This window comes from Crocodylus siamensis, chromosome 5 (assembly GCF_052110815.1).
Source record: "Crocodylus siamensis isolate JL-2025a chromosome 5, ASM5211081v1, whole genome shotgun sequence".
Lineage (NCBI taxonomy): Eukaryota > Metazoa > Chordata > Crocodylia > Crocodylidae > Crocodylus > Crocodylus siamensis.
The window spans coordinates 70,803,616-70,817,408 of record NC_143399.1 but is presented as its reverse complement, the minus strand read 5'-3'; the positions used below and the strand labels follow the sequence as shown (position 1 = coordinate 70,817,408).

Here is a 13,793-nt window from a genome sequence, read left to right as displayed (position 1 = left end):
TAGCACAGGGGTTGGCAGGGAACACAGAGCCAGCAGACAGCCCTCAGGAGCTGCCTGCTGCCAGGGTGGACTCTGCCATCACAGTCTAGGCAGGGACAACGTTCCTCTGCCCTGGCAGCAGGAAGCTCCCAGGCCCCCTCTCCATGATTAAAATCACAATGGCATGGCCAGGGATGGAAGATCCTTATCTCCCAGCCTGATCTCTACAGTCATAGGGCCCGGGTTAAGAGATCCTCATTTCCCAGCCTGAGCTGTGGTAGTTTCTCTGCCAGTGCTGAAGAAGAATCTCCCAGTGCTGGCCCCATGACCACAGAGCTGCTGCTACGAGAGAAGGATCTCCTAGGCGAGGCCCTGCAACTGCAGGGCTTGGCCTGGGACATAAGGCTCTCCCAGCCCTGGACACAATCACCGAGCTGGGGCTGGGAGCTCCCTCTTGCTTTAACAGCCTGCTGCTGGGGCAGGGGATATTGTCTCCACTCGGGCTCTGGTGGCAGAGCTCACCCTGGCAACAGGCAGCTCATGTGGGCAGGGAGCAATCTCTCACCCCTTGCTGCCTGGCTGATGAGGAGCAATCTTGAGTTTGTTTTTCTCCTTTGTGGATTTTGCAATATCTGAAGACACCTTGAAAGCTTCAATGGGTACGTCTACATGTGCCAATTTAAGGTGCATTAGCCATTTTTAAGACGCATTATGGCATGGGTCTACGTGTGTGCACCCTTAATGCACCTTAAAAATGGCAATTTTAGGCTATTTGCACCTAAATCTGGTATCTACAGGTATCAAATTTAGACACAAATAGCTAAAGTGTCTTAACACATGTGTAGATGCACTAAGGCACATTAACACTGTGTATGTCAACTGAATTGGAACTAATTTTAGTCCCAAATGGGTCTGCACACAGCGTTAATGCGCCTTAGTGTGTGCACCTGTAGACCTTAATGTGCATTAGAAAAATGCACATAAAGTTTAGGCATGCATAAAAGCATCTGTAGACAAGCCCAATGAAAACAAGATATGGCTGTTCCCATTTTGGATCAACATTGCATATTAATTTTTTTTCCCACCATGGCATATCAAATCATTTAAATCAACCATTTCAAAGATGGTAGTACTAAATAATCTAAGTCTAAGAATTATTTCAGAGATCACTTCTCTGCCTATGCCTTATCACCTTATCTGCATTCAGAAGGAAGACTTCAGACATCAGTCCTCAAAGTGGAATTTTCCAGGGCTGACAATAAAATGATTGTGGTTACAAAATGCAGGCTCTGGAATTCATTTCTGAATTAATTTCTGTCAGAAGTTGCTCTGAGTCTGAACCATTTAAATAAAAAATTAATCTTGTTAAGTACCTAATAAAATGTAGGTTAACCTTTGGGCTATTGTCTCAAGTTTTCTTACACAACTGGAGACAATATAGTTCCTATTTAGGGAGAAGTGGAAGATTATCTTAATCTAAACTGTCCACAAGACTCAGGCACCCTGATGAAAAGCATCTTTTAAATGAAGATTAAAAAGGAAAAAAAGCATATACTTTATAGATATGTAAAAATCAATAGAAGCTGAAGAACAAGTTTTTCAATATCTGCTTGCACTTGACGTACAAATGGAAAAGCTATTTTGATTTTCCTCCTACTATACTGTTATTCAGCAACAGTATTTTTACAGCAATTGAAAAAGTACAAATTAATAAGAGATGCCCATTTCTAAATATGGTTTGCAATTCAAACTCAGTAACCCATGAATTTCATTTATCCCTGCGGTACACAATAGATTAACTCGAAATGCAATACAATAACTGGGGATTTGTTCATTATAAACTAAATACTTCATTGTAGCATCCAGCTTTATCTGTACATATTGATTTTAACCTAATGGCTTTTTAGTTGCATGTGTACGGTCTTTGACCACCTCCTAATAAGCAGGTGTCCAGAACAGGAAATCTATCATTACTATATATATATACTACAAATATATATGTACGTATCAATTGAACACAAGGTTTGATTGATATATTTACAAGTTTAAAACAATTTGGAAGCCTACCAATGCCTCAATCGCTAAAATAAAACACATTCTAAATAACTATGAATTTTGGTGTTTCATTTTGGGTTTTTTATCATGGAAAATCAGAGCTCCCCCTGCCCTCTTAGTTTACCAGGATGCAGGTCCAACTGTGGCTATCCCACCACTGCTTTATGGTGCTAAGGAGCCCTGATAGGTTGGTGTCCTGCCCATGCCGGTACCCTTCACTCCTGACCCACAGACCCACTGCCCCCCACTCCTAGGCCCCCAATGTATAAGGAAGGGAATGAGTGTACGGGGAAGGCGGGGGCACACGTGACACAGTGGTGGAGCTCACATGCCCCCTGAGTTTTCTGCACCCACAGTGGGGTGCAGGGCTGCAGTCAGGCCAGACCAGCTCCAGAGGAGCCACCTCCCTAACCCAGTGAGCAGGACCCAGTGCGTGAAGGAGTGCCATGCCACAACGGTGAGGTGCAAAAGCAGCAGTGGCACAGAGTAGTGCCACTCGTCCCCCACCCCCACGTTGCTGGCCAGGTAGGGGGTGGCTTGCCTTGGTGGTGATAGCCATGGAGGCGGCACCTGCCTCGAGCTGGTCCTGCCTGGTTCCAGCCCTGTGCACTTCTGTGGGTGCAGAAATCATGGGCCACACATGTGCCCCCTGCTTGTGTCCCCTCCCTCTTCCCAACACGTGGCCTGTATCCCCTCCCTCCCATAGACTTACCTGGAGAGAGCTGTGGGAACTGTTCACCCCTGCCTGGCTGCCAAGTGTAAGTGCATGTGCATGTGGCACTCCTCACCTCTGATTGCCCTCCTCCCACTCCCTTCAACCCCAAGCAGCCCTTGGCAGACTAGAACTTGCTTTCCCATGTTTTTCTCCTTTAAACGAGAAAATCTGCATTTTCTCCATTAAAGGAGAATATCTGCTATTTTCTGCGGCAAGAAGAAACCTGGATCCCTGGTAATGAGATAAGCTTAGTATTTTATTAATTATGTATGCACTCAAGGATAGTTATAATTGTTCACATTTTAGAAATTGAAAACTTTATATATAAATAGTAATTCCTATTAATTTATGTACTTATGATTATCACCAATAAAGGATTTAGGCACCTTTATTTAAAATTGCAATTGAAAGCCATTCCACCGTTCTTTGAAACAGTGAATGTAGTCTTCTACCCCAGGAGACCATTCTAGAAACCGGATCCTACGTGGCCATGTCTGTAGCGCTGCCTTATATGCCAAAGCAATGGAAAGGGTGAGACACATTTCTGTCCATAACCTTACCCTTTGGCTAGCTCCTAGCTCAGTTTGCTACTTACACATTCTGCCCATAAGCTGTATAGGGAGCCTAAGCAGCTAACAGAGAAATCTGGATTCCCCTCTGGAGGTCGGAAACCTAAAAGTTAGGCACTGTGGTACTTAAAGTTATCCAAGTCCTTTATTAAATGTAGCTTAAATGCATCATAAAAGTAAAAATAGATAATATAGTTAACCCCATTTCACAGAATGGGGAAATGAGCCATAGAGAAGTTCATTTGCAAGATTTAGAACTGACATCTAAACTATCTAACTGAAGTGAATGCACGTCATCTCTGATAATTGGCTTCCACATCTTGGTGCCTAAATATGAAGTTAGATTATATTTTGGTACTTGGGTTTGAAAATTTTGCTGGTCATATCTATTTATAGAGGTGAGATATAATCACTTAAGTGTTTTGTCACGTATGTTTCCTTTAAAAGAACATAGCAAAGATAAGGGCTGATGACGTTTCAAGGCATGGGTAAACCAATATTGTAGATTGCTGATATTTGATGGGTATAAACGAAACTACAATGAGCTAGATGCATACCGGAATGCTTTAAATTATTTATGAAAAACCAATTATTTTGCTAACGACTCCATTTTTTTAAATGCGCTCAAAATTAGCCAACCTCTATTTCTGCTATTGGGATTTTGACCTTTGATTTCATTAGCAGCAGTTAGGTCAACACAGATCTCCTGATAATCCTACATCAGGTTCAAGTGATACTTTAAAGACAATTAAAACACTTCACCTAGTGTTTGACTCATTTTAGATGGCCATCAATATATATTTGTATCTCTTTTCTCTAAGTCTGTAATGCCCCTTCAGTTTAAAAAAAGAAAGTAAGCAAGAAAAAATTCACAACTCAATGAGCAAAGTGTGGTCAATGAGAGACTTGCCTGTGTATTACAAGATCAGATCCTTAGTGGAATTTACCTGAAGCCTGGTTATTGCTACAAAATTCTGTAAAACTGAGAGCTACCTTTTAAGGTTTCATTATTAATCCACATCCACGATACACTAACTGTGCAGTAGCCTAATAATATTGTGCAATAGCACGTCACGGCCCAAACAGTGCTTATATACTACTGCACAGTATTATTAGGCTACTGTGTGGGAGCATTCACTGATGCTACTGTACAGTAACTCCAGTTATTGTGCAATTATTTTGTACTTGACTATGCAAGCACATTTAATGTAGTACAGTAACCACTATGCATTAATGAACATGTAGCCTAAATGTTGAAATTGGGTAGTGAAACCCTAAATAATCTGACTTCTTCATTAATGCAATACAAACTTCTTTTACATGTAACATGTACATTATTTTGTAATAATATTACCTGCTTAGCAGCCTTCATTAAAATTGACCCTGTACTGATTGTGAGTGATTTTGGGTTGCTTTCCCTAGTTTTACACCACTTTAACATCAGGTCAGATCTACCCTAATATAAAAGTGTGAACAGTTCCACTGAAGTTATGTGATGATTGATAGCATATCAGGATCTGGCTCTGTGCTGACTTCTGTTGAGTTATTCCACGTTCATACCATAGTAATGGAAGATATTTTAGAGTGATGAGCTCTCTTTACCATATAAGCTAAACACTTCCTTTGTAAAGATAGTAGGTCTCGGAGACAGTATTTTCAAAAGTGATACTTTGAGGCCAGCAGAACAGATATGAAATTCCTGGAATACCGTGTCCCCGTTACCAAACCAAAAAAGATGGTAACCAGAAGATGATGATCACCACAGCAAGACACATCTCGTCCCTGCCGCTAATAAGAAATGTGGCCACTACTTAAACATGGGAAAGGTAGACTGAGACTTCTTAACCCACATGCTTATAGATATACAAAGGAGGTATTTACTTAGAAACTTCTAACTTTCAAAAATATCCTCATTATTGATTCCAGTCTTCAAGGTGGAATATTTGTACATTTTTTCAGCTACATAAATAGAAAGTGTTTAGAAGAATTATAAGCTTCTAAAGGTGAGTGTGTTAGCTATGGTTCACAGTAACTTCATTGAATTCAGTCTAGACACATCAATTTGATCTGTCTTTATGGCTTGAAAACCTATATCCAGTGAAGTCAGTGACATACATTCCCTTGATAAAAAGGCTAGCAATCAGGCCCCAGTTAGCAGTGTGTTCTAGAATGGATAAAGTGTGAAACCTTGAACTTTCATTTTGATCCAAAATTAACATTAAAATATTCAGATTCCTAGACTATTTTAAGTGCATCTATAGAGCCAAATCCTTTTCACCTTAAACTCAAAGGAAAATTTCAATAAACTTCAGACTTGGGTTAGGTGACCAGGATTTTGCTCATATCATATATTTGTTACGACCCTGAACGTAACTCGACGGCCATAGCAGGTTCAAGACCCATATTTTTTTATAAGGCATGTCTCCATTTTTTTTGTTTTTACTTGGTAACAAACACTGTGTGCTCATAATAACAGTTCTGCCAAACTAACTTCTATTTCACATGTTGAATGCATTAACACTTTGACATACAGTGAAATCCCAGACCTGGAATTTATAAAGGTTTTTACAACCCCTTGTGTGTGATAACATGTTGAAGGAACTCAAATACTGCCAACTCCTCCTAGTATTTAGTAGCAAGCCCCACCGTTAATGTGCTACTTTTGCAGTTGGTAAAATTTGTATTTAAAATTTGTCAATCCCTGCCACTATGCATACAATTTAGACTAGTTTTAATAAACGTAATTTTTCTATTTCTGCTTTATTCATCCAAAGGGCAAAACTCTAGTACTTTGTGAGATTCTACATTCTTAAAGCACAGGAGAATTCTCCCAAGCTCCATTTATTTGCCTATTATCAACAAACAGTCAGAACAACAATAAATGAACAAATGTTAGGAGGACTTCTTATGAAAAGAAGAATGCCCTACTGAAAAAAAAAGCAACTTCTTAATCTTACTAACAGATGGAGACTTACTATTCAACACTGTACAAAACACATCTGTAAGAGGCATAATTGTTCCAGTGTGTTTTAAGTATAACACCACTTCAGTACTCATGTCATAGTTCTTTTCTTATATGACAACTTTGTTAGAATGAAGGTCCCTATTTAAAGTAGATCAAATGTGTCTGAAATGGTAAGAAAATTACCATTCTGACTCGGACATTTCCTTTACTACAATCTACAGCTGCCAAACTTTACCAGCAATTTTTCCAGACATTTATCAGAAAAACATGACACAAGGATTTATATTAAGGAAGATCTTCTTTAAATTGGAGAAAACAACTTCAAATGATAGCTGTGAGATATATAAATTTTGAGATAAAATGTGCTGTATGTGTATATTTGGTATGGGTGTTTATACATAATGGAAATTGTTGTTATATTTTAAATTGTACCAAAAAAATTAAAGGAGGAAACATTAAGCCTATGTTTAGCCTGCATTGTCCCTTCAGGGCTCTCTATTATATCTCCTTGTAAATTAAATGTAGAGAACCATGCTCTGGAAAATTTACAATCCATACTAGTTGTATTTCTTTATCAGCTGCCTGAAACAAAACAGTTGTTTTGCATTTGAAATATTGCAAAAATTCTAAGTTAAGCAGAAAAACAAACATCTTCATGCAGCTGCAGCTTCATTTTGCTGGATCAGTCACTATGTACTGGGAAGACAGGACCATTTCACCTGCTGATCCCTGGGACTCAAACAAACTTTTCAGCTGGACAACCAACAGTTATTCAAAATCTTATCAATTCCTCCTATGGTTTTATCACCTTGATTTATTTGATTATTATCAACCTTTGAAATGTGTGATCGTTTTACTTTACTGAGGGTCATGATACTGTTTTTTGAGTATAGTAAATATTATATTAAAGGATCCATGAAAATACTCTGATTTCTTCATTCATCACTGACACACATAGAATATGAGACAAGAAAAACAGAATACATTACTGATGATCAGTTCTGAGTAAAGATATATGTTTTCTATCTAAAAACAGCAAATTTGTGCAGATTAGTAATGTTCAGATGTTAAACAAGTTTCCTCTGATAAATGAATCCTGAATAGCTATATTTCCAATGAGACTTGGTACACATTTAGAATTGAATTACATACATTGTTTTAGGTGTGTATGGATCCTACAGAATATTCTGCCTCATTATTTATGGGCCCAATTGCAGTCCTTCTGAACCCCGAGCTCTTACTAGTTTTCAAGGGAGTTTGGGGAACATAATAATCTTTGCATTTCCTAGTAAGTTAACTGAAGTTAAGTGCTTACAATATTTTAAAGCAAATCCATGAATTTACTTCAACAGAAGTTCCAAAAGTTATATTCTTCAGATAGCTACACATTCATATTTTCAACCAGAATTCTTTATACCTCTCTGTATTCTGAATAATAGCAGGGTTTCCATTTGTTTGAAGAGCTAAAGAAGTTGCTTTATTTTTTTTCATTTCTTGCTCATGAAATTTAAATCAGCATCACAATAGGGCATTGATGCCAGGCCCTTAATAAAATTTATAGTGTTGAGGCTATGCCATTTAAACTAAATGGGTTTATTCATTCCAGACACTACCAACAGATTTGGTGTTAAAAGGTGAAGGGAGAGAAGGAAATCAAAGAGCATCTTTTAAAAAGTGAATTTTGTTTACTTGTACCAGGACATGAAGCAAGAGTATTTTCTAACGAGAGTTGCTGTGGGTTTGATGGGCACTGAAGTGACAAAGTATGCCCCCTACTTTCTGAATTCAATCACTTCTCACATTTACACAGAAAGAGCCATAGGAATGAGAAACTTCAGGAGCCTATGTGGAATTTGTTCTCCTTTATTCATACTAACAAAGTTACCTATCAGTCAAGAATTTTAGGAATTTAGTTGACTTCTCTCTAAATCAAGAAAACCTTGTGTTTTAAATGAAAAATAAATAAAATTGCTGCAAAGTTTAACACTCCAGTACAGACACTAAGTTTCTTTATACAGTAACCGGTTATGGAAATCCAAATAAAAATTAAAAAAAAAACCCTAACCTAAACACAATTCCAAGGTCAATTTACATTTAGTTCTGATGAAACATTGTAATATTTTGATACTCCCAGCATTTACTGTGACTTGTTCAGTATAATATTAATTATTCCCCCCCCGCTTTTAATCATCAATCAGTCACTCTCTTGATTTTAAGCTTCTAAATATTTCAGCTAGTTTTAGAATATATAAAAGTCAACTCAGAGATATCTATTCAGTGCTCTATCTAGGAAATTAGGTCAGATCCAGCACTCCAGTTTAGTGCAGACAATGGAAGGACTACTATTGACTTTAGTAACAGATTGATAGTATACCCTATTTCAGGGAAGCCAAAACAACCTGCTGATTTGCAAAGAGTTTTTAACAGAAATCAAACAGCATAAGCCAAACTTGTAATCTGTTGTTTCTCAAATTCCTTGATACCATGGCAAGAGGCACACTTTTTTTTTTTAAGCATCTCTTCACAAGAGATTTTTTATTACTAAATATGTCATGCTCATAGACCCAAATCCATTATGACTTAAAATATTCCAGTAAGTACCAGGTAGCCTGAACTGAATTGTTATCAGTGCTGCTTAGGTTGAGATTTTAATTGAATTCAACCACAACTCAAAGTTTGTCTGTCTTCATAAATTCTGTTATGATGCAAATGCTGCAAAGAACTGCCTCCAGGTCAGAGCAGAATATTGAATTTAGGGGAAAAAAAAATGTCTTTGCCTGAAGTCTCCTTCCTTCAGTAACTTTAGTTTCAACAGAGTCATGAAAAGCCAAATCCTTTTATGTGCACAGGGGTTATTCATCCTTGGTGGACCTCTGTTTAACTAAGATGCATTGCAGCAAGGATAGATTTGGCCGTCTCCTGCCTCTCTGACAAACAGTACCGGCAGGGGGCAGAACTGCTGACGGTTCCCCAAAGTGGTGATCAGGTACCAGCAATGGCATGGAAACTTTGATCACCTTTCTGGGCTCCCGGCATAAGTAGTGTGGACCGAGACTATGGGCAAAGGCAAAATTGCCATCTTCAAATTACTGGCAAAAATCATCCAAAAAAAAAAAAAAGGGAAACAAAAATGCACTCCGGGAGCATCAGACGCAGAAAAACTAGGTAAGGTTGACACAAGAAGAACCTAATTATTGGGGTGGCAAGAAGCAGCCCTTCCTTCCATGCAGCCAGGGAGTGTAAAGCACTGGCAAATGCACGGTGAAGCTCTGAGCAGATCGTTTCAAATCCTAAAGTTTCAGCTCCATTACTTGTCAGCTGGGACACCCCCCCACACTCCCACCCACCCACGAGAGAGTGCTGGAAGGGCTGTGTCCCCCCTGCTAAAGCTACCAGGCGGCAGTGCAGAAGCCCAGCTTCCCCGACTCGAGCCCCTGCGTGCCCCTCCCCTTCCCACCCCCACCCCCACCCCCAGAGGCCAGACAGCAGGGCAGCCGTCACCTGATCCTTGCCCCCACCCCTCCCCTAACCCTGGAGGGCGAGGATCGCGGTCCCCCTCTGCGCTGCGCGCTCCCAGGATCTGCACCCTGCTAACCGTGTCCACAGACACCTAGCGGACCACGCGCTTCCCCCCGAGGATGCAGCAAAGCGGGGAGGTGGGGAAAGGGAGGGGGAGGCTCTTCTCGGTGCACTGGCACAGCTCCCACTGACCTGCCCGCTTGCCACGTAAGAGCTGCCCCCCGCCCCCCCCGCCGGTCCCCGCAGCTCTACGCACCACCTGCAGGTCTAGCAGGGCCACAGGGAGATGCTGAGTCTCCTGTTTGTCTAGGAAGGGGCCCTTTGAAATGCATTTCAGCTCAGCCCTAAGCTGCCAATCACGGAGCTTTTCAAAGTAAAAGGATAAAAAATATCACGCTAAGAGCCGAGGGACCTCTCTCCTTCCTCCCCCCTCGTCCCTCAAAGAAAAAAAAAACAGTTTTTTTTGTTTTGTTTTTTAATAATCATAGCTTTTTTGTTTTTTGTTTTTAATCATAACCAAGACCTGGGGAACCTGATCAGCCTCGTGCCCACGTCCACTCAACGGAGTGTGGCAGTTTCAAGGCGAAGAGCTGAAACGGACACACTTTCTAAAACGGGATTTTAAAGCTGGATTTCAGAGCTAGAGAGAGAGAGAAAAGTTTTGCTCAGCCGCTGCCTTCCTCCCCCACCCCAGCCCCAAAAGCAGCATCTTGCTTCCTGGTCTTAAAAACAAAAAAAAAAAAATAAATTAAAAAAAAACGAGTGATGCTTTCAAGTGGGACTTTAAATCATCAGCACCTTGGGAAAGCTCCCCCGAGGGAGCTCTGCAGAGAGGTCCCAACAAGGCTGAGCGTGCCCTGAGCCAAGCCTGGGCAGGGCTCCCGGTCCCCCTCGGCTGAGATATGCGCTGACAGGTCTCAGGACAACTGCAGGAGCCTTGCCCTGGATCCTCCTGCCCGGCCGGGACGAGGGGCGATTGCAGTGCCCGGCTCTCCCTTCTCACCCAGTCTTTTTTTCCTTACCTCCTCTGACCTCTGCAGCCTGGAGAAGGACAGTAAACGTGAGGACTAGGGTTAGAGCGGAGTCCCAGCGCCACCTTTTCGTTTTCCACCTTGTGGACCACCTCTGCATCTCCATGCTGGGCGCCCTGGAGCGTGCGTGAAACCCGGGCGCCTTCGCTGCGGACCGGCTCCGTCCCCTCCACAATATTCCCAGAGATGATTCCTCTTATAGAGCCATCAGTGACAACCAGAGGGAGGTTGGGGGGGTTGCTTTTTTTTTTGGGGGGGGGTGTTTCTCTCTCCCTCTCTCCTCTTTGCACAGCCCCTGTGCAGGCCCCTCCGCTCCGGCGCCCTGCCTTCACACTGAAGGGAGATGAGGGGCTTTAATGAAAATGCGAAGAGCACGGCATCCCCCTAAAGGCTTCACCCCGTCAGAGGGCTGGGCGAGAGGCACCCCTTCCCCCCCAAGAGCCGAAACTGACAAGCCAGCCGGCGCGCTGAAGCCAATCGGCCGCCTCCTCCCGCAGCCCGCAGCCCGCCCTCGCTTGGCCGAGGCAGCTCCGGACTGGGCCAGCCCCCCGGAGCCGCCCCCAGCCCGGAGAGAGGCGAGGGGCATTTCGAAAGCACTCGGGGAATGAAAGGAATGGAGGAGAGCACGAGCCCGCGCCGCTCCGCCCGCTCCCGGCGCCGGGGCCACGCTCGCCCGCCCGCCCGGTGGCGGGGACCTGGGCTGCACCAAACACCGCGGAGAGGGGCGGCGGGGCAGCCTGCGAGGAGAGGCCACGGGGACAAACGGAGGGGATGGGGACAAAGAGGGGTAAAAGGATCCCTGGGGAGGCACCGACTCTTCCAGGGAGAATGCACCGTTTGCACCGGTTCGGGGGAGGCACCCTTGCTCACCTTTGGCCTTTCCTCCTTGCCCCCCCCCCCGTTTTTTATCTTTTGTCTCCTTCCTTCCTATTTATATGCTCACTGCATCCTCCCAGACAAGGTTCTTTGGGGGAATGTGGTGTATTAGACCCACTTAAATAGTTGGGGGGTGGGGGGGAAGGAGAGAGCTTTAGGGTTTAAAAACCCTTCCTCAGGCTGAGTTCTTCAAGTTTAAACATAAGGCTAATCCCCCAACTATTTAAGTGGGTCTAATAAAAGAGATCAGATTCACTCAAAGAACCTTGTCTGCCTAGGCCCTTAGACCACCACCGCTACAACATCCTCACACACTGAGCTTCTCTCATCCCTGGTTTCCTTGTCTCCAGCTATTTTCTTTTTCACTGACAGCCTCTTCTCTACCTTGTATTCTATCACCATCATGCCTCCCTTTAGCCCTTCTCCCCCCCGCCCACCCTGCTCTCTTCACCCTTCCCTCTCTGCTTTACCTTTCCTTTGTAATTTCTACCTATTTACATTCTCACTGACATCCCACCCCACTTTTCGCTCCTCTCATTCCTTGGAGTCTCAGAGCAGCAGAGACTCCCTATGCCTCAAGGGTGACTCCGCTCTAAAACTAAGAACTTTTTTCCAACTACTCAGTTGGTCTAATGAAAGGTATCTCATCTACTCAAAGAACCTTGCCTGCCTTGTTTGCACTGAGCAGTACTGCTTCATCTAGCCTCCAGCCTTGCACCTGAACCCCTCCCCAGAGGAGCGGAGCTGACAGAAGTTGCTTGTTAACTGCTGATCCAGACACAAGTTTCTCCCTTCTGTCCTTTAGTAAAGTTGGTATTTGAACAAGCTCCTTGCTGGCTGCCAGAATGCACAGCCTATGCAAAGGTGGGGGAAAAAAATAAAAAAACCACATCACTTCTCCACCTAAGTGCAGGTCTGAGGGCATGCAAAAACTCTAGAAGTCTTGGTTCAGAGATGATACCTTTTATTAGACCAACTAAGAAATCACAAAATCTCTGAACCATGGCTTCTAGAGTTTTTGCATTTCTTTTTGTCTCAGACCAACACGGCTACCAAATACATCCCTGAAACACGGTCTGAGGGCATAAGACCCAGGGAACTGCTGGCAGAGTCTCTGTAGGATCAACCTCTGCTTTGCACTCTTCATTGCACACTCTCCCACATGGGTGGGGGGGGGGCTGCCACAGCCCTCCCTGAAGCTGAGCTGACTTTAGAGAAACTACCCCATGTCCCAAACTTTGAAGAGCCTCAGGGAAGATCATCCTATCAGTGTTATGGCTCATTGGCTGCCTCCTTCCTAGCTCCAGCCAATTGGGTTTTCAAATATCTACTGAGTTGTTAAAGTTGGTCTCATGGGTATCCATGTCTGTGCTTCAGGGAAAAAAATTGAACTTACATTAAGTAATGCATATTTGATCAACTGCATAATAATGGTTTTGCAAAAAGAAAAAAGAAAAAAAAGGAAATTTGTTATGTTGTTAAGAAAAGGAGCAGCAAATAGAGCAGAAAACATTATGACTTTCAAAACCTATGGTTAGCCCTTTACCCTTTGCAATATCATTTAATAGGTTATTGGAGCTTACTAATACTACTTAGTACTTTTCATCTAGATATTTCATACCAGTAAGTACCATACATGCAGATGTGGAAGGTGAGGCACAGAGCAAATTTAGTAGTAATTTACCAAATTACAAATGTAGTGACTTACCAGAAGTAAAGGTGAGACTACCCTTTACAATTAGATGATGTTAAACACACCTAAAACTTGAAAGATCACATATTAAGGGTTGTTAACTAGTGTTAAGTGCACTTCAGGTGTTTTAAAGTTATGCCAGGATTATTTTGGAGCTGGACTAGCTAGCTGAAATTAAATTAACTTCTGGGTGTTCACCTAAGAGAAGTGCCAATTTGCAGTCCTCCAGTGTCCCAGGAGGCACTGTTTTCAGGTGAACTAGCTACCATCTATATGATTTTTACAGCCTTGAACTGACAGCTGCAAACAACAGGGCAACAAGTGGATGGGGACAGTAGGGAGGGAAGGAAAACGGATGAAGGTGGGTAGAAGAGCAAGGGGAGTATGGGGA

The 13,793-nt window shown here is 42.7% G+C and overlaps 1 protein-coding gene across 9 annotated transcripts in view; it reads right to left on the bottom strand.

Moving 5' to 3' along the window:
• The window catches only part of COL11A1 (collagen type XI alpha 1 chain), a 256,244-nt gene extending 244,858 nt beyond the window's left edge, over positions 1-11,386 (bottom strand). For 2 of the 9 annotated variants that reach the window (XM_090048879.1, XM_090048883.1), the window contains exon 1: positions 10,825-11,386. In XM_090048879.1, the coding sequence (XP_089905005.1) occupies positions 10,825-10,939 (115 nt within the window). In that variant the 5' untranslated portion in view covers positions 10,940-11,386. The remainder of the gene's footprint in view (positions 1-10,824) is intronic. The other 7 variants (XM_090048880.1, XM_090048884.1, XM_090048882.1 and 4 more) reach the window with 4 other exon arrangements.
• Between the last annotated feature and the right edge of the window lie 2,407 nt (positions 11,387-13,793).